The sequence below is a fragment of the Larus michahellis genome, chromosome 3 (assembly GCF_964199755.1).
Source record: "Larus michahellis chromosome 3, bLarMic1.1, whole genome shotgun sequence".
NCBI lineage: Eukaryota > Metazoa > Chordata > Aves > Charadriiformes > Laridae > Larus > Larus michahellis.
Genome location: NC_133898.1, coordinates 33,537,640 through 33,564,819, shown reverse-complemented (window position 1 = coordinate 33,564,819; position 27,180 = coordinate 33,537,640). Strand labels below are relative to the sequence as shown.

Genomic DNA, 27,180 nt, shown 5'->3' with positions numbered 1-27,180 from the left:
AGGGAGAAATTACAGCATTAAATTGATAATTTTCCTGATATTTGAAATAGTTATTTAATAATTTTAAAGGAAATCTTTTATTTTAAAAATAAAAAATGCTGGAATTCTTTCCTTTTGAGATCTGCAAATGTATGTTATTTGTAGGAACAAAACCCTAATTTTTTATCCAAGTCAATTTTCAACACAATAACTTGCCCCATTCACATTTAAAAATTATACTCTAATCAGTGCATAGTGCACTGTCTCCTCATTTTTTAATAGTGTAAACAACACAGTTGTATCATGTAGACTTTTTGGAAATCTTTTTGAAATAAATACAGGAAAAAATACAACAATTCATGAAAGAAAAAAAAATCACTTCTCTGTAAGCCTTTCAAAGCGTGCTGAGAATAGGTCAGAGTTTTCAAAAATGAAAAATAAGTTAAAACTTAATGTTTCTGAAAGAGAAATAGAGTCTGTCTATTGATTAAGAGCAGAGCTTCCAGTGACTTGAGAATGGTATGTTTAGAGTCTGTTTTTTTCCTTGCATTTCAATTTTTCAATTCTTCCTCATCTGAAAAAAGGCTTAAACCATCTGTGGTTGAAAAATAATGTTCCACTTAAAATGAAAAGTAATAGATCTGCCCTTTTTTAGATTCAGTGAACTATCAGTCCTCACACCACATAGGATGTGCCAAAACCAAAGAAACATGGGTATATGGTTACTTCTACAAACAAATAGGAGAAGCAAATGAGGCATAAACACACCTAAAACTGTCTTTCAAAGGGGCAAGCAGACAGAAACAGGTGATGAATAAATATAGGCTGGAAATTAGAAGACCCTCATTTTCCACATTGACTGAAAAAGATTTTGGAACTGCCTTCTAATAGAAGCTGTAAAGGCAAAAGATCTGTCTTTTTATGTGGTCCTTGATAAGTTTATAAATGGTTTGAAGAATATGCCTGCCAGCTATTCCAGAGCACTGCATGTGACCAACATTTCCCCTTTTGGTTCTATATTCCTATGTTTAAACCCAAATATTTCAACAACTCTCTGTATTTCCTTAAGAAAAGAGACAGTTTGATGACTACCAGTTTTCTTCCTTTAAAATATGCTATGCCCAATCTATACATGTATAGAGCCTCGCATACCTTTGTTAGTTAAAAGCAATGGTAAAACTGTTTTAGAAGCATGACTTGCTCTTTTTACAAAAAGGTCTCTCTTCTGGTGGTTTAGCTTAGGAAAACACAGTAATATTCCTCCTACTTCTGTAACTCATTTATTAAAAAGCTGACTGGGTATGTTCCATACATATTTTCAAACAGTATTCCTTCCATCTTGACACTGATTTCTCTTCTACGTATTACATATCTTCCAGAAGGACAGTGCTAAATCTTTATAAACTACAACAAACTTTAAAATATGACCTGACCAATTAAGCCACACAGAGAAAACACCTAAAGAATAGAGATGTACAATCAAGACATTAATATTCAGGAAAAATAAACACGAAGATAATTTGTAAAGAAGGAATTAGAATTAGCACATGCCTTGGGTAAGATATACTTTGCTTTTTACTGGATGATATTTTTATCCCAAAGGCAACACAATAATTAAAAAGACTTATCTTTATAAGCTTTGCATGTTAACTAATTAATAGAAATCCATCTCGTCTCATAAATCTAAGAAGTGATACTTCAGACCTACCTATATTTATAAAATTAAACATGCCTTCAGTAAAAAATGAAATTGAATACTTTGGCATAAAAGCTTTTCCCCAGAAGAAGATGAAATCTATAAAAATATTTCTCAATGGTGTGGATTTAGTCATCAAAATTAAGAACTTCTTTCTGAACCCAATTTTGGTTTTGCCATAGATCTCCCCAAAAGAGCTAATGCTAAAGGCTAAGTCGTAAGAGGGCTCAAATGTTCCTTCAGGTATTCACAGATCAAGCACGGTGAATTTTCTTCACCTAGGTTATGACTAGTGCAAAACTCAGCGCGGTGCTCACAACCTGACAGCTCGCAAGCTCTTCCAGAATTAGTAGTCTAGGACATCTGCCAGTAAATATACAGACTTAAAAAAGTTAAATTCAGCAGTGGGATTTGGGGAGGCAGTGCAGTAAAGGTCAAATCAGCAGCATGTTATGTTGGCTGAATAATTGTGCTTTTCCCAACGTCAGTCACAGGACTTTCCTAAGCCTGGCAAAATACTAGGAATGTTCACTCTGGATGTCTCCTTTCCCAACTCCCATCTTGTTACGTTGCAGAGACACAATGAAATACAAATTATGCAGACCGCCGCTCTAGCACAAACAGACATTATTCTAATAATCAAAATCTTGAAAGAAGTGAAGGTACTGTTTAGCAAGATGGACGAACGTACCAAAGCGCTTTAGAAGGCAAGGGAAAAGAAGTCTCACATAACGTGTAAAATGAAGAGAAATGTATCGACAGCTGGTTGTTCATCTGTATTAAAAGGTAGCTGCCTGCTTTGTTTTGTTTTGATCATTGTACTGCGATTGTGGAAATTCTGCTACTTCTGTCTCGATGAATTGTGAGTTCTAATCAGAGCCACAACATGAACATCTGAAATTGGAGGCCTTTCTTCCATGCCACTGCCTGAGAGGTGATGGCTTAAAAATCAAAGGTATCACTGACTGACAAAGTTAAAAAATTGAAAACTTGTCTGAAACTGAATTTATTAATGAAATTAAAGTGTATAGGACACCTAGGAAACACAGATGGTAAAGGAGCAAGAGATTCCAGAAATATATGTAAGGCAGCATAATATAGTTTGAAGAGATGACAACAGATATTTAAAGCCTGAAAATACTGAGGGACTGAAAATTAAATGCATGATTTCTAAGTGCAAAAAGAGTTCCCTCCATGAGAAATGGAGAAAAAACATCTTGTAGCTCCTCCAAGTGAAATGCTAAACAAATATTAGCTGCCCACTATCACAGCATCCACAACTTCCAGCCACTTCCCCATCTCAGGTGGGCTGGAATAGTTCGGATGCCCTCGTCTCCCCCTGCCACCAGCGCGAAGGTATTCATCCTCTGGTCTCACAGCAAGGGCTGTGCTCTTTCATGTCATTACCCAGCCTGGCCTCTACAAGAACAGCTAATTTATTGCTTCCTGAGTTCTCTCTTTTTTCTTTTTTTTTTCCATCTTCACCCTCCCTAGAAAGAATGTAGGTTTAAGACGTACGAAAACAGTAAAAAAACCCAACCAACCACCCAGTGTTATAAAAAGGCATGGCACAAACTTTTAGACAAGGGATAAAAATAGAGTTATAGGGGAAAGAGTACAGGTATTATAAAGGCATAAACAAACGTAAGACTCTAACCATATAAACTTTTAGCTTTTATTCTCTTTAACTCTCCTCACTTTCTCCTATTTGTATGCTCCTAATTGTATCTGAATTATTTTCCATAACAAGAAGTTTATTAAAAGCAACTGAAATACTGAAAAATAACCTTCATTTTAATAAGTTTGGTACTACAGTACTTTGCTCCTTTTTACTTTACCCTTCATAAACCTTTGAATGCAAATGGAAATACTCATTGTGCTTTTTTACAGTTTTCATATTGGCAATCACTGCACAAGTCAAATGCGTTACGGACTTTTCCTCTGAAAACATTAATCTTGAAATTGTCATGCCACAGATAACAAAACACACTGAATCTGCTTCATTTGGAATGTCAAATGACACACTATAAATACGCCTGCAAAATGAATAAAAATACAGTGCAACATGGATTTAGCTGTTGGTTTGTAAGACAAAATCAGGAATGTGTTATGCTTTGGAATATACTGGAAATAGTATTTGGCCTAAAAATCAGTTATCATTCAATTTGCATAATCTGTACAGAAAGTATAAATATTATTGCATTTGTCATGTACACACTCGGTTGCCAGCTGAGCACGTATACAGAGAATATCCAAATGGAAGGTTAAAAGCAAACAAATCAATACATATATGAAAATAATCCTCTCTCTTAATCAGTTATATTTGTTGAAAATCATTCAAAGTATCAAATAATGACCCTCAGCACTGAAGGAAACAAACCTGGAGACACACATGTGAATGCTGAATATTACTGGACAGCCCATAATGCGGCATGTGGGACAGTGCCGTATTCAGTCATTATGGGGTCTGATGAAAAAGAAATCCAGTGGAGGCAGCCCAAGAGGAAATTTAATGCAGCTATGTACTACTCCTACTAAAATGATTTTTTAGTGATAGGAGAAACGTTAACCTTATACCTGTTGTTGCACACATATTTTAGGTGAAAAATGTACTTACTATGGAAAGAATGAGGGTCACCAACTTTTCCTATGACATGAAATGCTACCTGGGACCTAAACTTGCAGCAGAATACTGTAATCTTTTATTCAATGAAGGTTTTTTTAGTAAACTCTTCGTATGCATAAGACTCAAGCTGCATTAAAATAAATGCTTCTACTAAAAACTCAGTTCCACAGCCATCCTAAATTTGGCGTACTAGGGACACTTTCTACATCATTCCTTAAATTCCTGTAAAGACCTCTCCCACTTACAGCAGCAGCTTCTGCTTAAAACTCCAACAAGGTCTCTTTCTTTGCATGTTAGATTTATAAATATAGACTCTTTACTTGGCAAAATGAAAACAAATACAAAACCCAAACAAATAAACAACAGTGAACAGATTATTTTACTGAAAACATTGTATATTCCTTTGCTCCTCTCCTTCTCCCCAGGTTCACTACAAAATTAAAGTTCTGGTAGCCATACTGCTGAAATGCACTTATAATGCAAATTTCTCAAACTCCTCAACCACTGAGGTTCAAGGATGAGCATTTTCTGGACTTCCAAAACCCAGTAAATAGTTTGCTTTTCTAAACTAGAACACATCTATTAGAAGAATATAGTGAAGGCTTCCCATGTTGATCATTCACTTACTTGCAGGGGCACTGTTAAATAAAACAACTTTGCAAAGGTACTTGATTCCCAGCGTATAAGAAAAGCAATTAATCCACTGCCCGAATGTATTTACAGAAGCACATAGGTCACAGAGACAAATATTGAAAAAGGATAGATTCAAGGAAACCCTTATCAAAATCTGTTTTTAGACTAAGTAACAGAACAAATTTAAGGGGGGAAAACCCAATGGCAGTTTCTGGTAAGTCATACACAGAGTGTAATAGGATGGAAACTCCTTTTCCTGATTCACCGTCTTGAAGAGATACCTCTCAAATGCACGCAGAGAAGGAAAACTGGAGAATCACCACCAATTCATTTCTCTCACCTTCCTGTAGAGACCACCTGTTTTGTCGCAATATCACTCTCTGTTTTCTACAACAATTACATAGTCTAATACCCATGAGGGTTTTACGTCTGTCATGCCATAGTATTGTGATTTCTGTTGCTGTTTTGAAGTAGAACACTGTCTGGTGCTATTGTTCAATGTTTTAGTATAAACTAAATATAGTTTTCATAGCATAGAGATGATTGTAAACAAAACCACAAATAAAGACTTGTGCTAATCAAAGTAAGAGTGAGACATATTTGTGCGCTTTGCAAATTTGTTTCAAATCTAGAAAGTACCTGTTAAGACTGACATCAGCTGTATTCTCCTCTTGTCATTAGTATCAGGATGCCCATCAAGTACTGGCTGATAGGTCTTCGTTATTCACTTTGCTCTTTCCCAAATATATTTTTGAGTAACAATTCCATGCAGTTTAATCTCAAACTAGCGCGAGTGTATCTTTCCTTTTACAAATACTGAGAATCGTTTGTGTAATTTGTAAGTTTATAAATAAAAATATGTGAAAAATAACCACTGGATTGTTACAAAGGAAACCAACATACAAATAAATACAGCTAAGACTTCAGTGCCCAGTTTGAAAATTTTAGGTTTTGAATTGTGCAAGAGTGGTAAATTTGCAGATGAATATGATCTATTTTGTTGAGCTCTGACTAGTCTTTGATGCATGTCCCAACTGAATTCCAGTTTATGAATGAAAGATTCATATTAAAAAGTCAAAGTGACAAAGTGAGGAGAAGGACCATGTTTCATGAAGTCTGCTAAAGCTCTGCTCTGGAGAGTAATATATCAAATTATCCCAACTGAATACTTTTTGGACTTGTGGTCTTCGATAGAAAATATTTCTCCCATTTTTACCTCTCATAATACTTTTGCTTTTTCAAAAATTTCTGAGAAAGCTCAGGCAAACTAAAACAAGAGGGCAGTAAAATTACAAGTTCTTAAGATTTTTTAAATATATTTTAGAGTCATGTTTCCCACAGATGGAGAGTATTTTTCCTTTGAATGCTTTTTTTCAGGCACAGTCCTGAAGATTTGTGATTTTATCCTTCTCATTCTGATTTTTTTTATATGCTGACTTCTGAAATTATATGATCATGCACACGATGCTATTAATTTAAGAGGACATTTCTAGCAGTTAAGAGCCTGTAAATGCAAACTATAAAGGATCAAAGTGAAAAGCCGAATAGAAGGCATTCCAACTTCTAAAATTTATTTTTTTTTTAACTCAGATAGTTTTGTGAAGTGCTGTTCACGAATCTTAACTTTTTGGTTGTCAAAATGATAATCAGCAGCAGCTGCATAAAACATGGTAGTAATGGCAGCTGGAAAGTCCCTGGAAAAGTCATGTCCAGTATTTAACCACTTGAGTTCCATCCCGAACGGCAGTGATCCAAATGGGGTAAAGAGACAGAAGAGATATATGACATCTAACAGCCCCGACTGTGTAAGCATCCAATAATCTGCTGACAGCTACAGCAGACAGTATTGTACTCTTTGATGGATATTCTCTTCCAAGACCAATGATAATGGTTTCTTAACTCATCTGTGGGCCTTGCTAACTGGAATGAAGGATACAAGTAGTTTTCCTTTTTTTTTTTTTTTAATTTTTAAATGAAATGTCAAAGGATGGCATTTGTAACAGCTGGTTGCTGTACAAATATCAAACATATCAACCATATCAAAATACAAATATCAAAACACGATATTCTGCAATACTTTTCAATGAGAGTTTGTCATACATAAAAATTGCAGGATTGGGTAAAAAAATAAGAGTTTTCAACTACACTGCTTTATAACAGCAATATTTTCAATCATGCCAAAGCAGAGATATTTACAGAGTACTAACTGTAAAAATACAATTCCAGTGGAACTCAGTATTATTATACAATGATTTTACATTGCTGTAAATTTTCAAGTTCACTTTAATAAAAAAGACCTACTTAATGAAAAAAGTCTAATCCAGAAAATACCAAATTTCTTTATTCCCTTTTTTTTCCATCTCTATTTGAGGTCTTGTACCTCCATAGAAGAGTTAAGGGCACAAGTTGATAAAATGAATAGTAACAAATTGGCAAATGATACTCAGTCAAGAACTAGATGATATAGTTGAAGCAACTTTTGATCTATAAATCTGATGTCTCTAGTAAGCAAATCAGTGGAAAATATATGAGCAGAAGTAGGGGGCACGTGGGTAAGTATGACAGACGAGGGGAGAGTCAAAGTGGCCCTTATAAAGAGGAGCGTTGGCTCACAAAGCTACTGAAGTTCTTTGAGGGGATCACAAAGGCTGCATAAAGGGGAGATCTGGTTTATATATTATTTGCATTTTGGAATGCGTTTAAAGGAAGCAAGCAGCCACAGGCTAAGAGGGAATGTCCCTCCATGAATTAAAAATCTGTCTCAACAATAAAAATAGTAAGTGATTGGCTACTGGCCACAGTGACCAGTGGCTATCAGTGTGGATCTGCAGATTTGTTCAGGGTGAAGGTTATTCGGCATAATCACAGAATCATAGCATGGCTCAGGTTGGAAGGGACTTTAAAGACCATCTAGTTCCAACCCCCCTGCCATGGGCAGGGACACCTCCCACTAGACCAGGCTGCTCAAAGCCCCATCCAGCCTGGCCTTGAACACTTCCAGGGATGGGGCATCCACAGCTTCTCTGAGCAACCTGTTCCAGTGTCTCACCACCCTCACAGTAAAGAATTTCTTCCTAATATCTCATCTAAATTTCCCCTCTTTCAGTTTAAAACCATTACCCCTTGTCCTATCATTACACTCCCAGATAAAGAGTCCCTCCCTATCTCTCCTGTAGGCCCCCTTTAGGTCCTGGAAGGCTGCTATAAGGTCTCCTCGGAGCCTTCTCTTCTCCAGGCTGAACAACCCCAACTCTCAGCCTGTCCTCATAGCATAGGTGCCCCAGCCCTCTGAATAGATAATCATATCAATGTCTATAATCATAGACATTTCGTAATGGGCATTGGGCAGTGAAGCCACTAAGTGTTTTGATGGTATTTTGTTACTCAGGATAATGGAAGCTTTCTGACTAGAACGACTTAGAAGAAGGTCCTTACAAAATTTAGTGACTGGTCAAGAAAGTTAACAAATGACATGTAACAGAAATCTAAAGGATTTTGAGTAAGATCCCGGAATTAAGATAGATATCTCCATGAAAACACATTTGATGGTTAATTTAGCTGTCAAAGAAACCAAAATGCCAAGCGTTATTAGAACAGGAATGGAGCACATAACTGTGCACATCATCCAGAAAAATACATGTTTTTCCTGCTTGAATACTATTTAGTTCTTGGCCCCAACAAATTATAGTAAAATGGGAATGACTGAAAGAGGGCTAAATGTGGATGCTAGATGTATTTATGGCTTCAAAGGGAGACTGGATAAAGTCATAAAAGAGAAGCATTAACATAAATGTATAAAATAAAAGTATCATCACTCTAACATACTATAAAAAGTTCTGAAATTTATTTTTCTTTGCGGGGGGGAAATGGATGGAAAATTTAGCTCTAGGGAGAATAGAGTAGTTTTCACAAAATAAGTTGAAATTCATTGAAGTCAATATTAATGGTAAGAGAGTCCCAAAGATTCTCTAGAATGTTCTGTTCCTTGCATTCTTTTAATTGCCTTGTTCATGAAAATGGTGAAAAAGTTGACAGGTAAATACAATGGTGGTTTTTTTATATTTCACATATGATGAGCCATAGTTGGAGATGTCTTATTATAGGAAAAACAAGTCTGGTAAATTATATGATTTGGTAAGGAATACTGGGGAGAATAATACTTCTGGATTATCTCCCCAGTGATTTCTGTGTCTTAAATCAGATCTTAAATACTTAGAAAAATGTATTAAATATTAACTTAAATGTTGTAAACGTGATTACTGGATACGTATTTTTCTCAGCAGGAGAGCTGCTACTGTGTTCTTATTTGAAAATGAACATTTCTTGCTGGCAAATCTCATTTGTGAAATTCTTTCACAGCATAAAAATATACCTGTTTTCCATGTATTTTGTTTTAAAACACTTTTTCTTTTCTCCTGAAAATATCCCAGTACTTGTAATCTCAAACCATTACATGCGATCAGCTCCCATCATCAAATAAAATAATTTATACAGCATTAAAATTCATACCACGAGACCTACCTTTTCTGCTAACAATTCTCTGATCTTGCTTGCCTGGAGACGGAACTTCATTAACTGTGATTCCAGAGTTAAACATCTTTCCTTCCAATTTACAGTACCTTCTGGCTCTGAAAGTTCAGCCATATTTATGCTGGAAAAAGAAAGGGAAAAAAATCACCATGTCAAATTGAGTCTGTATTTAATGTCTGACTTTTTTTAAATATACATACTAACTTATTTTACATAAATCTCAAGAATGCCCCCAAATTTTGTACATGTACAGCTTCATAAAACTTAGCAAAAGTACATTAGTCTACAAATGCTCTTATCATAACTGGGGGATTTCTCAAATCTCTGTTGATAATATTTAGGTTTATTATGATTTAATTTCTTAAATTATTTTGGGGCTGCAATATAGTTTCCTTAATAAGCAGAAACACATCACACATTTTAATCTTCAATTACTGTATATAACCTTTCTTACATAGAAGAGGCATGTAGAGAACTGAGCTTTTGCTAAGAAAATGTGCTACCTGTGAGTTAGTAGCACATTTACTTTTATGCAAGTTTAATGTTTGGCAGATGACTCTTTAAAAAAGTGCTTTAAAATCCTTATGCTTAATCAGATCGTCTTTAAAATTTAATATCCTTAATGACATGCAAGAGGGAGCTTATGCTTCCAAATGTAAAGGCAGGGGAGCAAATGGTCCCTAATGGGTCCCCCACATAAAAAACAAGCCCTTTACATTAGCTGTTGCAGATCTCGGGACTTCCTAATTCCTAATTTCGGGTTCAAATCTGTGCTTTTATCTACATTTAACTGCTCACGCCTTCTGGAAATTGAGCGCAGTGCCCTTTTGGCCAAACACTGCTGGAAAAATTATTCAGGATGGGAGCTGGCTCATCATGGTTTGAGCCTGAGAAGCCAAGAAAATCATCTGTGTGTAAGCAGAAGGACTGGGCTCTGTTGTATTCCAACTGTTTGTAGACAGCTTAATAGAGAGTAAGTGGATGGCTGAATGTAACCATTCAGACCAAGAAGTTCCCTTGTGAGCAAAGGCCCTGGCCTTTGCAGCGCTCTGAACACATAGGTTTGGCTTTGAAAATAAAGCCTAAATTCCCCCTGAGTATTCAGTTTATCTCCGAAATAACAAACAGCCATAAAAACACCATTCAGTGGAAGACAGCTGGAAGGAAGATCACAGCAAACAAAAAATTGCCAGTCATAAGGTTACGCTGTATTTTCGTCACCTTTGTCATGGACAATGAGACACTGACAACGAAAGGCAAGGAGCAACCATTTTCAGCGTGATCAAAGAGGCTGGCACAGGAAAATCATGCATAATATAGATTATAATATAGATACTGCAACTCCTGACCCACTTCGCATTGATTAATAAGCAACGTCTTTGAGACCCCCCCTTCCCATGACTACTCCAGTCCTTCAGAAGCCTAGATTCAAGCACTCCCCTTCCTCCCACTGTCGGAGGAGGCAGCCCCAGTTCCCCTCCTTCTCCAAGCTCTCAGCAGCTAGAGGGGAAGGACCTATGGATTTATCTTTTCCACTGTTCCTGACACGAGGGAGAAAAAAGGAAAAGGCAAAGCATCAGAAGAGAGATCAGTCACGAGTAGGATTCCAAAAAGTCCTTAACTTTTCCACAATACATTGATATTTTCTAGTTCTCTTCTAAATTTTCAATGTCTTAAATTACTCTCAAGTTCATCATAGCTAAGCAGGTGAAAAACTCGTCTCAAAACTTTTTTCCTTTCACATACCCTAATTTTTTGTTCCTTTCATTCCGTATCTTAAGTTAGAAGGAAGAAGAGGGTCACCACAATCACTTGTTTGAAGGTAACTGCTCCATTCTTGCCTCTCTCTTCCTCTTGGTCCTGTAGGCTGTGATTCAAGCTGTTAAGCCTGAGGTTACAACCATCCCTATTCAGGAATCCTCCACTCAGGAATCTCCATGGAATTGCTGGGATTTAAGCACGTAATTAAAATAGTTTCCTGAGCCGATCCTACAACACCCGAATTCCGAACTTTAAGCACACAGTCATTTCAACTGCAGACCTTCTGGGTGACCGGTGTCTTTTACCATTTCCCCCCTTCTTTTAAGCTTGGCAGAAACCTCCCTGGACTGCCAGGAAACCAGGTTGCTCACCGTTGTCCTGTCCCTGATCCTCGCTCCTCTCTCCTTGCGCGGGGTCCCCACGTTCAAGGCGAGGAAGGTGGCACCTCCAAGGAGCAGCTTCTGCTGCTTTACAGAGGAAGCAGAAGTTTCAGCTGCAGATCGATTTGGACAGACAGCCTGGATTCTGCTCTCCTAAGTAATGAGGAGTGACAATTTCCCATTAAGCTGTCTATTTAGGGGTTTTTATAATGCTTTTCCTTTTTGACTAATTACAGCTACATAAGAGAGAGATGAACTCAGCCAACATCTGTCTAAGAATAGGATATTTCAGTGTTTGTGGTAGTGAAAACACAAATGGATCAAGTAGTGAAAGAATTTTTGCTTTTTCGTAGGGCGCAATATTACAGGGTGGAGTTAAAAATGTTTGTCTTTCAACAGACAAAACATTTTGAGTAGATGGATTTCTGGCAGCAGACAATGCGTTCAGCCAAGTAGTTTCTCAATGTCCGAGCTAATTAATATTCCACTGTATAAACATTACAGATAAAAAGTTTGAAAATAACTCCTTCTATTGTGGGATGTTTGTTAGAGATTATAATAATTTACTTCATATTTTCCAACAAGCCAATGGGTTCTGGAAATATTTACAGGCACATAACACACTGTTTACAATTGCGGAGTGAATGATCTTACTTTGAATCAATGACTTCCTGTTTCTTGTTTGATTCCCCAAGGGAGGAAAAAAATGAGTTCATCTCTCTTGGCTTAATGGAGTGCTCTGAATCAGCAGCTGAACCTACACAGCCGAGTCCTCCCCTTCTTCCTGCTCCAGTTCCCACCGCAAAGCCCTCCGTTTTCCCCCCCGAGTCTATAAAAATCAAACCTTTTGAAAAGTAAACGAAAAAAGTGCACATTAAAGTGGTAAGTTCTAATTATGTCATCAAAAATTAATTGAGACAAGTTTGACAAGTCTGGAAAGATTAAATTCGCCTTTTTCATTTTTTTAAGTTTATAAACCTCTTCATAGGCTTCAAGAAGTCAGAATGTCACATTCTCCCCAAAGGGATTGATATAATTTCCTTTTCTTTGCCGTCTGCTCAGAAATTATCAACATACATTTCAGGGGGAAGGAGGGAACAACATTCTGGCTTTTTGAAGCTTGTTAAAAATTTACATATTCCTTATCGCACTGTCAGTGTTTTCCTCTGTTTTTAACAAAACACTGTGTTTAACTAAAGAATTTATATTCTGTCCATATGTTCTGCAGGTCCTCTCTCTGCTGGAGAAAGCCTGTAAGTCCTTCTGTCTCAACAGGAGTGGGTTTGTGCAGTACGTGGTGGGTTCCCTACACCGTCCTAAAATGTTCGCCAGCCCAAACGCATTTGGACCATCCCTCTAGCATTTCAGTCCCCTTTCTTCCACCCTTTGCACCCAAACTTGGCCACTTTCAAATATTTTTGGAGCTGTAAATGTTGGACTGGAGAAAGGAAATGATGAGACACAAAGTGGACCTGTTTGGGAATCAAGGAAGTCATTCTCAGGTTTGTTGCTGGCCAGGGCCCTTACTTGTGTCCAAACACTGGTAACTTTATTTTCCATTTGACTCATTTTGCATAATTCCGTGCTCAGACAAACTGTAGGCTAACCTATTTAAAACCTCCTTCAAAATCTGATTTACAAACGGGTTTTCTGCCACTTCCCAGATATCGATGATGTTGTTCCCATGAAGCAAGAGGTCACCGAAGGCTCCCTGACTCCAGCACTAGGAGCAGACCCTCAATGTCCCTCCCCATATCAGGGGCCAGGCTGCCCCCTCCCACCCCGGTACTGCCCCGCTGCCTGCTCAGCTCCCTGGGGAACGGCACAACCGACGGATCACCCACCAATGCGTGTACCGAACAGCATTAAAGCGCAGAAGATCATTTCGCATCCTTTTCCCGATGACAACAGTTTTAAAGGTCGCAGTGCAACATCACCCTAGGTATGGAATTTTTATGTGAAATTCTGAACACTGACAGCATAGATCTTTAAAAAATATATTAATTTTCCACGTTTGTTTGGCAGATGTGTTGTGTTCCCCATCTTTTGGGGGACAGCGGGGATGCGCCAATGGCACTGCCAACTGGACGAGGGGAGCCTGGACCTGAAGGGACCTGGAGGGACCTGAAGCGACCTCAAGCTCCTCATTCTCCTGCCGTGGGGACACCGCTGGACGCACCCCCGGGGTTCCAGCAGTCGGGGAGCACCGCGGTGACCTAACACAACGTCACCGTGACGCCATCCCACGCCCGACGGAGCCGCCCGGGGGGCACCGCGCCGGCTGTCCCGCCGCGCCCCGCCGCCGGGGACCGACACCCCGCCGGGAGACAGCCCGGGATGGGGGTCCCGGGCGCTGCCGCCCGCCCGGCGCGGCCCCGCTCGCAAAGGGAGGGAAGGGGGCAAACGAAAGGGAGGTCAAACCTGGCCGGCCGTGGCTCGCCGCGCCGGGCGCCGTCCGGGCTGTAGGCGCTGCGGGGCCGCGGCTGCCCGCGCCCCTCGGCGCCCGCCCCACCGTCCATCCCGGCGGCGAGCGGCGCGGCCGCCTGAGCGACGGCCGGCGCGGCCACTGAGGAGCCGGGGGCCGCCCCCGGCGGGGCGCCCGGGCGGGGCCTGCGCGGCTCGGCGCCGGGGGACCCTTGCCGGGAGGCGGGCGGGATGCCGGGGCCTCCGCCTCAGGCGGCCGCGGGTTGCGGGCCGTCGCCTCACCCCCCATGCTCTGGCCGCGACGGGGTGCTGGGCTGGCAGCGCCCCGTGGGGAGGGTGGATGGAGCGGGGACGGAGCGGCCGGGACTCCCTCCCGAACCCCGGCAGGGCCCGCTCGGTGCGGGGAGGGCTGGAGGGAGCCCGGCGGAGGGGAGCCGGGTGGGTGCTGCAGGGGATGGACCACACAGCAACCTGCGCGCCCCTGGTCGGAAGGGACGGCCTGCCTACATACACCCCTTCCCCATCCCAGGTTTTTAAATTTCTGTGTGAATTAGGAATTCTCCCTCTGACCTTGGGTGAATTTCTGAAGGGGTGACTATGTTAGGAAGAAGCATCCGCTTGTCCTGAAGTTCATTGGCTCCAACATTGGAGCTTGCTGCAATTTCACCTTTTGTAGAAGGTCATTTGTCAAGTATAAACTGTTGGGTTGGAACAGTGCAGTTACCAGGGCAATGGTGGGGATATTATGGGCTGAACGGGTCTCACAGAGCTGCCATGTCCAACAGGGAATGACATGCTTTGCATTTTAGTACTGGCCAGGGTGAAGCAGCAGGTGCACGTGCTGGTGAGTCATGATGGGAGCAGGCTGTCCATCCCCTCCGGCTGAAAAGAGCTGTGAGTACATCTCAGGTAACCAGCCATCTCTCTTCTAAAAGACTGCCTGAAGTATTAAAAAGTATTTGGAAAAAGTAATTAGTCTGGCACGGACAGGGATCTTCCTCATATACGCGTTGATTTGGACTGAAATTTAGGGATTGTATTTCGTTTGGATTGTGATTTAAGGAGGCCAAATGTTTTACATATTCTTCTGGGGCATAAACATGCCACACTTCAACATTTGCCTGGTGTTCATTTCTGTTGTTGGTGCACAGAGTCATCTGGTGTAAACTGCTCTTTTGCAATCATCTTTGTCAGTTAAAGTGCAATTTTTTTGTTTGCAAAAAAAAAAAGGTCTCAGAAGCTCAAATATTCCCCATCTGGTTATACACACAATTTCATTTTTTCCTATTTGGTTCAGTACAGCCTCCAATTTTCCACTCACTTACTTGCAGTGACCTTAAAGTAGCCAAACAACTTCACTGAAACTGCTTCATTTGCTGGTACTTTCCTAAGTGCCTCATGTGTTTTTTAAACACTCGTCAATGAAAAACATACTAAAAACATGATTGCTGGTATAGCAAGGAGTGAATTGGTTTCTACGCAATACTGCCTGTCTAAAGTGTTCAAACTACATTAAAAACAAATTAACTGGAAAAAAAAAATTAGATTAAAAGATTTAGCCAAAAGAATAAAAATCATCATTTGATTCCTAACGCTATACAAAATGATTTAGCATTGGTGTTTAATGAAAACTTTGGCCATATCGTTTCCTTGAATAGTGACACGTTCTCTCTAGATACACCCACGAGCGCCGAGAGCGTCTGAATTCAGAGCGCACTGAGCTAAGGCAAAGTGGAGGCTCTGTGAACGACATGCTTAGACCGCAAGAGGGAGAGCAAAGCCCGTTCACTAAGTGAATGTTTCTTTCAGTTTATTTTGTGGATTGACATTTTCTTTGGCCTCAGATAATAAAAATGCTCTGCAGTCACGCAGCTCTCAATACTCATACATACTCTGGCAGAAGGAATAGGGATATTCAGGATTTTCTCTCAACTGCCCTTATCTGTAAAGTATGTAGAGGTGTCTGGAATCTGTTCAGTTTACTGAAGGGAATAAAATTACCAGTAGAACAACTGGGACACATAGAACAAAATACAACTTTGTTTTGTAATTAGAATGCAAGGGGGAAAGCCATAAATCTTCCAGGCAAAGACACAGAAAAGTATTGTACACATAAGCACAGTCTTAGCAAGAGAGTTGTTTTTCCTTGCTGTTGTCACTGATGGAAGTTGCAGACAAGCAGTGATAAATCCGAGGTGGTCTTGCAAGTACGTGCACAAAAGGCACAATACTGGTACGCTTTATGTTGTAGAAGCAAACTGCAAGACCACGTACGTGCACCTTGGAATGATCACCTGTTAGCTGGCTCACTACAGAAGTAAACCGCAGTCAAAACACCATGAAATATTTGCCCCTGTAATGTGGACTGTAAATATTAGCCTCTAGATGTGGGCTGAAGATGTGCGTGTTGTGTGGTTTTTACTGTCCGTAATTGACTTTAATGCAAGAAAACAAGTTCTAAGTTTCTGATTGTCTTACTAAACAATAACCTCATTTGTTTTGAAGTATTATGAACACTGTATTGCAAAACATCTACTCTAGAGCATGGACACTAACCCAAAAAATGCCACTAGCTCCATTTCAGAGATGATCAAGTGGTTACCAAACCTGCAACCAGAATGTAACATTTTGGGTTTATGAGACTTTCCTGAATATGTAGAAGGTGATTCTGATGTGCTGGATCAGAACCTTACCCCCATCATGACACATTGAGCTTTTTTTGGTCCTCTCTCACATAGATAAACATTGGAGCCATTTAAGTTTATGTGTTTCAGGCTGGTATGTGCATCTACAATTGGAAAATATATTCCAGAAAACATTTTGTGATTCAAAAATCTTAGATTATACAATGTCTTCTGTAAGTTCATTTCTATGTGGATTCTTTGAAAGGATGACATATATATTTGAGACCTGCAATAGAGAAAAAGTCCCCGTGATATTGTTTATACTAGTTGCAATTACAAATCTGTTATATAAATAAATAGATCATCTTCAGGTGCTCTTCAAATGTATTAAAAAGTATCTTTATCTTTCTTGACAAAAAACAACTTTAAAGGTTTTATTTAAGCGGACAAGGGGAAGGGAGAAAGATCATTCATGTTCAATTCATGTTATTACCATGACGTGTCCTTCAAGGCTATGGATTGTCTTTCAGTGGTAGAAAAATGGCATCTTATCTAAACAGCCTCTGGTATTTCTGCTTTGGTCCCTTTGAATGGAAGAATCTATGGTTACTTCAGTTACTAATAAAGGCTTTTTCTACATCAGAAAAATACAGCTTATGAGAAGGTCCATGGCTTCACTTTAAAAGCACAGCCTCTTTTTAATTGTTTGGCGCCACAGAGTGGTAAAATTCTATATTGCTCTAAATAATCAATTTCTGAGACTTTTCAAATTAGAAGCTCATCATCTCCCTCTGAAAGAAAATATAAAACATTCTCCTTACTGGGTATAGGCATAGCTCAAGAAGACTAGAATTTACAGCTTGAACATTAAAGTTTCTATCAGTGTGGGTTACAGTATTTCCTTTGAAAGGGATTTTCACTGGTGGAGGTTGGTTTGTCAAAACTGTAACGTCTGTGAACGTAAATCCAGTGCTTAGAAAAAAACTTCTGCTGAATTGCAGAATGATGCTGAGACATCGCAGTAAAGACGGCTGTATCCAGGCAGAGCAGGGGGCCGTCTACCTTGGTGTCCAGTCTCTTGACTTTTGCCCTCAGCCAGTGCCCAGGGGAGTTAAGTGTCATTACCCCAGAATACTGACCCAGTCTCCAGTTGCTTTGTGGTTCAGGGACTTTGTGAGCGAGAAGTTTTGTGGTTTGAAACTTCTGCTTTTTTTTTTTTTTTCTTTCCATGAGTTAGTCCAGCTGCTTTTTAATCAATGTAAATTTCAAGATCCAAAATGTCCGAGGATAATGAGCTCCGAGGTGAAAATAAATCATAGTTTTTGACGTGTCATCTGCTTGTTTCATTTGATGCCCCTTAACTTTTGTAGAGACAGTGAAAAATGATTTTAGAAATTTCTGTTGCATTCCATTTCAGTAATTTCTCTTTGAGAATAAAGTTACCACTCTCTTTAATGGTTTCACAGAGAAGCCCCTCTCAACCTTTGGCCATCCTTCTTAGCCTACCTCACACTTCTGGCAGTCCTACTATATTCTTTTTGTGTAGGGATGGACGCTGCACACACTGTTCAAGGTGTAGGTGTATTTATACAGCGACATAGCGATGCTTTCTACTTTGTTTTTTATTCTCTCCCATACCAGTTTCTAACACTGCGATTGCTTTTTTGGTCTCTGCAAGATCTCTGGCACACAGCAGAGCACAACAGAGCCACGCCACCAGTAATTCAAGGGACTGTTGTTCCCAGCCAGTAGAACAGAAATTATGAAAGTAGAGTGACTTACCTTTTCTTGGGCCTAATAACCCGTGCCTGGTGAGCCACTCAGAGGTGGTATGTGAGCTAGTTCTAAATAAGTTATTTTGAATATTGGAAATTTGGTGCTCTTGGAGAACACAGCCATTGAAGTGTGTGGGTCTTGTGTGCTGTTGTTTCATTTCTTGCGACGCTTCTTTGCTTTACATTGCACTACGAAGCGTGGATGCTTCAGGTGTTACCTGACAGCTCCCTGGCATTGATGCTTCCTCTAACTGGAAAGAAACTGGGGAGAGTAAAGCTCTTTTGGAAAGCAGAAAGTTGCTGGAAAGTTTTCCGTAGGGTTACAGAAAATGAGCTGGAATACATAGAGCTGGAACCCTGAAAAGGGTTCCCCTGAAATTGGGGAACGTGTAGGAAGAGGATCCCACTGAATGTAAAATGTGGAGGTATTGAATTGAGCTCAAGGAACCGGAGACTTAGCTTGTTTGGAGACTTTGCTTACACTAAATAAGGATGTGTTGTCTGATTTGGCTGGAAGGTTAAATCACATATGAGCACTCAAATCTCTCTTTGGAGTTAGTCCAGCATTTTAAGTAGGTCACTGTGACGCATAGTGCCAAATAACGGTGTCAGTTTCCTAGAAATGCCTGAACACAAAACAGAGGGAAAATCAACCAACTGACAGAGAAAAACTCGAATTATTTTCTGTGTGTTTGGATATGGTTAAACCTTCTCTCATTTCCTTTGGCCATTACCATGTGAGAAGTCAGAAGGTTCTGTGAAACTTCAGGGTTAAAGGGGGATCCAGAAGTTTGTTGGAAGTCCTGAACAGAGTCTCATGGACTCTAGCTGCTCCACATTGCTAAGAAAATCACTGTTGGGTGAAAGTCAAGTGGCAAGGGATGGGTTTTGTTATATTTTCACCCTTTTCCTTACCAAAACGTTGTTGTTCTTAAATTTTTATGGAAGTATGACTGCTACATTGAGCTGGCATTTTACAATAACCACCTTGCAATAACCATTTTCACAATGAGTGCAAGATTTCCCTTTTGCTAGATACAACTCACGGACTTGGGAAAGACTATCCCCATTTGATAGTTTATTGCTTGCAAATGACGTAACTTACATTATATTCATATGGGACCTGGAAAGATCATGAAAGGCACATGACATAGATGTTGAAGACCTAAAAAAATAATATGCTCTGGCTAAAAATGAAATGCTTATATCTATAAAAAATAACTGGGTTATATTCATTTTGGAGTTTAAGAAAATGTGGAAGTGCTGACAAGTTAAGGACTGTTGCAAAGGATCAAGAGATATATGGTTGAGAGGAAAGAAACAAATGGAGGCTGCTTTTCAAATGAAGTTTGTTGGATTTTTGCAAAGTGTTTATTCAAGGCTCTTTCTGCTCCTTGGGAAAAAAAGGAAAGAAAGGGGAAAGAGTTGGTGACTGGAGGAGGTTGACTGATGTTGGATGCTTTACTGGGGTTTGCTGCCTCTGGCTTCAAAACATCGTCGGCTGCGGAGGGACGGCTGCCAGCCGCCAGGTACAGCAAGGGCACAGACTAATTAAGCTCTGAAAGATGCATTTAAAACTGCTGAGGAAACTCAGGAAGTGAGGAGGGGGTGCAATGACTCGGAGAGAAACACCAGCTATTGCCATCATCAGATACATGGAGGTTACCACCCATTTTCCCTGGTGTGTTTTAGAATAAGGCAAGCTACTCCTGCCGTACAAAGGCCGTCCACCTTCACGCTGGTTTATCTTTTAGCTGACAAGCATTTATTTTATCATAGAATCATAGAATGGTTCAGGTTGGAAGGGACTTTAAAGACGATCTAGTTCCAACCCCCCTGCCATGGGCAGGGACACCTCCCACTAGACCAGGCTGCTCAAAGCCCCATCCAGCCTGGCCTTGAACACCTCCAGGGATGGGGCAGCCACAGCTTCTCTGGGCAACCTGTTCCAGTGTCTCACCACCCTCACAGTAAAGAATTTCTTCCTAATATCTCATCTAAATTTCCCCTCTTTCAGTTTAAAACCATTACCCCTTGTCCTATCATTACACTCCCTGATAAAGAGTCCCTCCCCATCTCTCCTGTAGGCCCCCTTTAGGTCCTGGAAGGCTGCTATAAGGTCTCCTCGGAGCCTTCTCTTCTCCAGGCTGAAAAACCCCAGCTCTCTCAGGCTTCTTTCCAAAGAAACCCGTCTTTCCCGCTGCGGAGGCTGCTGGAGCAGGCGGCGGTGCCGTGCCGCGGCCCGGCCCAGCCCGGCCCGGCCCGGCCCGACGGCCAACCGCACCGGCGGCCACTGTGCCGCGGGAGCCGCAGCGGGAGGCACCTGCTGCCTCCCCCCGGCAGCACCCGGTGTGTGGGTGCGGGCGGGAGGCGGTGGCGGGGGGCGGCCCCGGCTCTCAGCGGGCGGCGCGTGGTGCGGGCGGGGCGGCGGGGACCGGGAAGGGAAGTGGCGGCAGCGGCGGGTGAGTCTCCCCGCGAGTGAAGGGCGGTGGGCGAGTAGGGTCCTGGCGGCCTTTCCCTTCCCCCTCCTCCCCACCCCGCCGGGGCGGCCTCCATGGCGGCGGCCCAGCCGCTTCCCGTGGCGGGTGCCGCCGCCAGGGCGGTGAGAGGCCCCGGGGGCTGCTGCTGAGCCGCCGGCCGGTGCGGCCTGGCCCGGCCTGAGGGCCCCGTGGCGCGCTGGGACCTGCCGTGCGGCGCGGGGTTATATGGGGCGTCTCGGTCGGTTAGGGAGAGCGAGGGGCTCTCGGCGGGGCCCGGCCCGGCGGTATCTTGATGTGAGGCGCTGTGAGTCGCGTCTTGCCTTCCCGGGACCGCGGTGTTGGTCACCCGGCCTGAGGTAACCATTCAACGGCCGCAGTGTTGGTGAATGGCAGCGTGTGGTACCCACTGCCTGAAAGGCTAAGGCCACCTGGGTTTAGAAGAAAATAAAAGGAAAATAAAAGTTATGCTTTCAGGTCACTGTCAACTGGGACTAGGTAATAGATCCTAGAATCATAGAATGGTTTGTGTTAGAAGGGACCTTAAAGATCATCTTGTTCCAGCCCCCCTGCCCTGGGCAGGGACACCTCCCACTAGACCAGGTGAATCTTATCAGCATATATAAATATGTGGAGGGAGAGTGCAGAAAAGATGGAGCCACGCTCTTTTCAGTGGTGCCCAGTGCCAGGACAGGAGGCTGTGGTCACAGACTGAACCACAGGAGGGTCCCTCTGAACATCAGGAAGCTCCAGATGTGGCATGAGGGTGCCTGAGCACTGGCAGGGGTTGTCTAGAGAGGCTGTGGAGTCTCCATCCTTGGGAACACTTAGAAGCCACCTCGCCATTGTCTTGGGTGACTGGCTCCAGGTGGTCCTGCTTGAGCAGGGGGTTGGACCAGATGACCTCCAAAGGTCCCTTCCAACCTCAGCCCTTCTTGATAACAAGCTTGTAAGTCAGTGAAATTGTAGTGCATGTTAAATTGCCATTACCTTAAAGAAGAAAAATAACTTGCTATGTGTAATATCCATTATAGCAAGTGCAGAACTGGTTGGTATGTTTCAAAGAAACAAAACTGCTTTGCAACACAGTTCTAAGTTTACATTGATACAAGTTGAATGAGTTTTGAAGAGTAAAACAGAGCAACAGAAGTTTTGTGGTGTTATTCCCATGCTTCTGCATGATATTTTTGAACTGTGATCCAACCTTGTAACAAGTGCAGTAAAAACTCCAGTGAGACGGTTTGTCATTCATCCAGCAAATCCTGTTTTCTGTGACTTCCATTTTGTGCCATGAAGTCTGGGTGAATTTTGGACAAAATGTTGAAATAGTTGAAGTTCATAAAATTAGAGAGAGCTATAATCTTGGAAAAAAAAAAGGTAATGCAATAAGCGTCATTTTGGAACAGTGAAAAGACCATTATCATAAGAAGTGTTTGTAATTATGCCTTTAAAACAATGTGACATCGTGGTATTTTTTGCTTTTTGTTTTTATTTTGAGCAGGTATCTCTTAATCAGCTAAAATGGTTTTAAAGAAGAAGAAGGAAATTCAGGTAGATGCATTCTTTCTTGATCAGCAGCAGCTTGAAAAACTTCAGAGTAAGTGTGTTTTTTTCTGAACTAATGTCTGTAGTTTCTTTTTCTGTTAGTAAAATGTGTTTGAGTAGCAACTGAAATTGATCGGTTTGGGTTTTTTTTCTTGTTATGTTTTATTTCTGGTGGTTTTGTTTTGTGGGTTTTAGGTGTGTTCGATATTTTGTGGTTTGTTTTTCTTTTGTAATGCCAATGACTTCTTATGTTCGCAGAGTTAAAAGAATCATTTAGAATACTGTGTCTTTGGTTTGAAAGCTCTTTGTTTTGTTTTATTATTGGTCTGAAGGTGGTAGAAGGTCCTACTTGTGATCCTGCTTGCAGACCTGTAATTCAGTGCTACCCGAAGTACTAGTCTTAATATGTGGGATAACACTGAATCTCAAAGAAGCGCAGAAGGGACTGGTTGGAAGGTTGGGTTGGGAGGGATCTTGAGTGGTGATCTTGGAGGTCATCTTGAGTGTGTTTTCCCAGGCTTTGTGTTTTCTGTAGTTGATTTAAAGCTACTGTTCAAATGCTCTTTTATTTTATGGGTTTGATATGTTTGGGTTTTGGCTTTTTATGTTTGTTTGATAAGATAAGCTTCCAGTGATCTTTATAAAAAAAACAAAAAAAAACAAACCAAGAAAGAGTATTAGAAGATTTGTATACTAAAGCTACTATGAGGTGCTCCTTGCCTTCTAGCCAGCACTGGTGAGGCCACACCTGGAGTGTGGCATCTAGTTCCGGGCTCCCCAGTACATGAGAGACATGGACATACTGGAAAAAGTCCAGCCACTAAGATGATGAAGGGCCTGGAGCATCTCTCCTATGAGGAAAGGCGGGAGAGCTGGGACTGTTCAGCCTAGTGACGAGAAGGCTTAGGAGGACGTAAAGATGACAGAGCCAGGCTTTCTTCTGTGTTGAATAGTGATGGGACAGGAGGCATGGGCACAAAATGAAACCCACAGGTTCCCTCTGAACATGAGGAAACAGTTTTTAATGTGAGGGTTACTGAGCACTGGCACAGGTTTCCTAAGGAAGTTGGGGAATCTCCATCCTTGGAGGTATTCAAAAGCCATCTGGCCATGGCCCTAGGCAGCTAGTTCCAGGTGACTCTACTTGAGCAGTTGGGTTGGGCCAGATGACCCCCAGAGGTCCCTTCCAACTTCAGCCATGCTGTGATTTTGTGAAACTGGTCTTCATACTGAAGATGAGGCCTACTATTAAGTTACAGTGAACCTTTATGTTTTCATTTGTTAGAAAAAAAAATTGGTGTTAAGGTATTGTAAAGTGACTTAAGGGATTGTGGCACCAGTAGGTTTAGTGGATCAGGAAAAAAATCTGAGAATTAAGCAGTGATTTCTTATTATAAAGTATGTATTGTTTATACTGCTTATTGTAATTCCTTTTTAAAAAGAGACTCTTCTTCCAAATGCAGTGTTTTCAAAGGCTGGAGAGCAAAACCTGGCATCTCTGCTTCTGCACTGCGCACAGCTGAGCGATGGCATCCAGCAGATCCAGTGTATTAAACAAGTAAGACTTCACTGTTGTTAGTGTGGGTTTTGGTAACTGACAGTGTGTCATGTGCGTTAATGTGAAATACAATTCTAAAATAAACTGTGCAATGTTTTGAACATTCCTGGAAACAGATAAAAAGCAGTTGTTACTGCTGCAAATGCCTTAGGTAGAAATGTAGTTCTGGTACATAATTTAGCAAGGTCTACAGTTACTGGAAATGATGGAAGGGAAGTGATACCAAGTTTCCAATTTTGTATGTATGTATTTCTGGTATTAGAGGTGTTTTTGGAACATTATTGAACACCTGAAGCTCAGCGGGATATGGTAAAGTGAGGACAGTTTTACACCATATACTTGGATGAGAGGGAATTCCGCCTCTGTTAATGATGGGTGTACATCCAGAGTTTTTGCTGATTATGTGTTGTGTCGATTATAGATCATACCATTGGTGAAGAAGATGGATCAAAACTCTGCATGTGATCCCATGGTAAAAGCCTGTTTGGATGTTTTGGGAGAGACATATTTTTCACTGGGTGCGAAGAATCCCTTGAAAAAAGTATTAGCAAGGTAAAAAAATTGAATAGTAACCCTTTTTTTTTTTTTTTTTTCAAATGTGTTCCTTACGTAGAAGTCAGTGATTTGTTGTGTGCTACCAATTGCTTATTAATTACAGAACATTTGCGAATATGTAGTTTTTCTTTCTTGCTTAGTTAAAAATCTTAATTATAAATAATATGATATATTATTGGATAAATAACTTCAAAGTGAAGTATTATTTTGGTCTGTTTCATTACTGGAAAGACAATGTAGTGTGTAATTAGCACTTTGAATTTTAAAATCCAGTATTAGTGTAGATATTTAAAATACTTCTGTGAAAAAAAAAAAATCTCAAGTTTGACAATGTCAAGAGAAGGCTCTTCAGAGACTTCTTATGCCAATTTTTATTGCAATTAAATTTTTCTGTTGCAAAATTACTGTTGTGTTTCTTTCATGAATTTATTACAGCCTTAGCATTGTTAAGATGCGATGCTTAGCTGTCTTCATTTCTATGTCCGAAAACATTTGTTGTCCCACTCAGAGGTGCAGGGCTTCCATCTTGCATTTGGTCGCACGCCAGAGCTTTACATACCTTTGCCAGGTTTTCTAGGTGCAAAATTAGAACATGCATGTTTATTTTAAAGCAGAAAATGTTTTCATGCAGGAAGCAACATCGACCTATTAATGGAGTTTTAGCTGACATTGACTTTCGTGAAGTGGCTATTTAACACCTCACTATGAGCTGATTGTGCTGTTTCTTACTGTTGCAGTTCACTAAACGGTCTTCCTGAACAGTTTATGACATTAGCTGTACAAAGCTTTGTATGCTGCCTTAGGGAAGAACTGAAAACCACAGATGTATATTTGTACAGAAAAGTACTGGACAACCTTACTTCCTGTATGGAGGACTTCAGCTTAGGTAGGATGACACTGGATATATTGTCTTCTGGTTTAACTTGCTGAAGATTGTTACTTGCCCAAGGAATGTTTACACTTTTTCTATGTAAAATAGATAGTGTTGGCTAGTATTCAGTAGTTAAAATGTATTTTCTTTCCTTTAGGTAGAGCAAGTATTAAGAACCTGTTTGAAGAAGGTAAGGTTATATTTATAGTAAAATAAGTTTCACCATAGGTTACTGAGGGGAGGGTTGTGTGTGAAGAAGTAACATGAGCTAGGCCTAAAGATCTATCAAATCTGATTTCCTCCTTGTTAATGTTTAATAACTAGTACCCTCACATGGTACTTTTTTTGTCAGAGGCTTTTCCTTGAGTTGTACCTTTGATTTCCAGGGGTCAATCTTGATTTATTGAGCAGCCCTCGATACAAGTCTGAAAAGGGCTGTGTTGATGCTACTTTATGTGAAGTATTTTGTGTGCTTTGCCTCATGATTAAGTTAGATGTGGTAACACTGAGCTGTTCACCGCCAGTCTTGGCTATAGCAAGCCCAGGCCTGCTGTGTTTTGCACTAATTCGGCAGAAGTCTGATCTGCTGGTAATACGGGATAACTTGATGCACTGTGCCCTCAGCATACAGGTAACGTTTACCGCTTCCTGTAGATGTTTATTGCTGGTCTGTCTTTAGCTCTTGGTAATTTCAGCTTTTCACTGAGGAACGAGAACTCTCAGTACCTCACAGGATTAGGCCAAGTGGGTTGGAAACTCTTGTTTTGTACCAGGTTGTCACAAACCAGCTTGAGATTTTGCTTTAGCTTTGGGTCATTGAGTCTGGGTACGATGTGTATGTTTGATTGCTTTGCTGGAATTTTTCTGTTCTGTTTCTCTTTTAATTCATACCATAATTATTTTCTCTAGTTCTTCAGTTTCTGCAGAAGTCGTTACTTGACATACAGGAAGAAAACAGGCAAGTAAATTCAGTATAAGCTGTATTTTATCTGTTTTTATTTCACTTTTGCAAGATGATATGGTTTGGAATATCACTTTGATAGCCATATGTTGATGAAAGATGGGAATGACATTTTACAATGATACATATTTTAAATTAAAAAAAAGCTGCCGATGAGTTTCTTTTCTTTTGTGGCAGTATGATGCTATAAAATAAGAGAGGAAAGAAAGAAAATTAAAGGCGGTAACATTTAAGGCATTGACATTTTGTTAGAGTTACTACTTTTAAGTGAGGCCTTTGAGTTGTGGTTTTGCTATCTGAATTTTGACTGAACACTATAATTAATAGATACACTTATTAAAATTCAAGTAGAGTAATACTCTTCCACTTTCCATGAGTGTTTAATTCAGTATTGATGTTCTGTTTAGTCTGTCACAGCAGTCGTCAATATCTTGACATTTTCCATCATTGCATGAAGTGTGGTCTCTCATCATGTACCCAGAGAAGAAGGATGCTTAATGGAGCATTTTGTACATTAAAAGTTTACGTGTTATCTGTCTTCATGTTAGAAGAAAGTTGGATCATAGAAATATGCTTTGCACATGGAGGAACTACTTGAAAAATGAGGAAGGAGCAGCACTGTCTTCTGTTGGTCTTTTTGGAAAGTTTCTGGAAAAGTTCAGTTGTGCTCAGGCAGAATCAAATGAGTGAAAGTTTGTCACAGGAATCCACAGAAACTGTAGCAGAATTTGTCATTATGTTTGTTAACTTCATTTTAAAACAGTGCCCTTGAGTCTGCTTCTTTT

The 27,180-nt window shown here is 40.7% G+C and overlaps 2 protein-coding genes and 1 long non-coding RNA gene across 11 annotated transcripts in view; 2 read left to right on the top strand and 1 right to left on the bottom strand.

Annotated features, from left to right (window-relative positions):
• Nucleotides 1-14,112, top strand: part of LOC141740628 (uncharacterized) — a 59,655-nt gene extending 45,543 nt beyond the window's left edge. The window contains exons 4-7 of the long non-coding RNA XR_012586102.1: nucleotides 12,301-12,487; nucleotides 12,834-13,107; nucleotides 13,270-13,547; nucleotides 13,631-14,112. This is a non-coding gene — a long non-coding RNA (uncharacterized LOC141740628). The remainder of the gene's footprint in view (nucleotides 1-12,300; nucleotides 12,488-12,833; nucleotides 13,108-13,269; nucleotides 13,548-13,630) is intronic.
• Nucleotides 1-14,124, bottom strand: part of PLEKHH2 (pleckstrin homology, MyTH4 and FERM domain containing H2) — a 54,983-nt gene extending 40,859 nt beyond the window's left edge. Inside the window, exons 1-3 of one of the 2 annotated variants that reach the window (XM_074579581.1) lie at nucleotides 14,027-14,065; nucleotides 11,211-11,410; nucleotides 9,456-9,585 (exon numbers count right to left, since the gene is read on the bottom strand). In XM_074579581.1, coding sequence (XP_074435682.1) covers nucleotides 9,456-9,578 — 123 coding nt within the window. In that variant the 5' untranslated portion in view covers nucleotides 9,579-9,585; nucleotides 11,211-11,410; nucleotides 14,027-14,065. Of the gene's footprint in view, nucleotides 1-9,455; nucleotides 9,586-11,210; nucleotides 11,411-14,026 lie in introns of both variants that reach the window. The other variant, XM_074579580.1, reaches the window with a different exon arrangement.
• A 785-nt stretch (nucleotides 14,125-14,909) lies between these two features.
• THADA (THADA armadillo repeat containing) overlaps nucleotides 14,910-27,180 on the top strand; it is a 168,429-nt gene continuing 156,158 nt past the window's right edge. For 6 of the 8 annotated variants that reach the window (XR_012586100.1, XM_074579576.1, XM_074579575.1 and 3 more), the window contains exons 1-7: nucleotides 20,849-20,890; nucleotides 22,407-22,502; nucleotides 23,914-24,008; nucleotides 24,430-24,560; nucleotides 25,301-25,449; nucleotides 25,592-25,624; nucleotides 26,344-26,392. Coding sequence is in view for 7 of the 8 variants with exons in the window: in XM_074579576.1 (XP_074435677.1) it covers nucleotides 22,427-22,502; nucleotides 23,914-24,008; nucleotides 24,430-24,560; nucleotides 25,301-25,449; nucleotides 25,592-25,624; nucleotides 26,344-26,392 (533 nt within the window). In the remaining variant the exon portion in view is untranslated. Of the gene's footprint in view, nucleotides 14,939-20,657; nucleotides 20,778-20,848; nucleotides 20,891-22,406; nucleotides 22,503-23,913; nucleotides 24,009-24,429; nucleotides 24,561-25,300; nucleotides 25,450-25,591; nucleotides 25,625-26,343; nucleotides 26,393-27,180 lie in introns of those variants that run through there. The other 2 variants (XM_074579573.1, XM_074579572.1) reach the window with 2 other exon arrangements.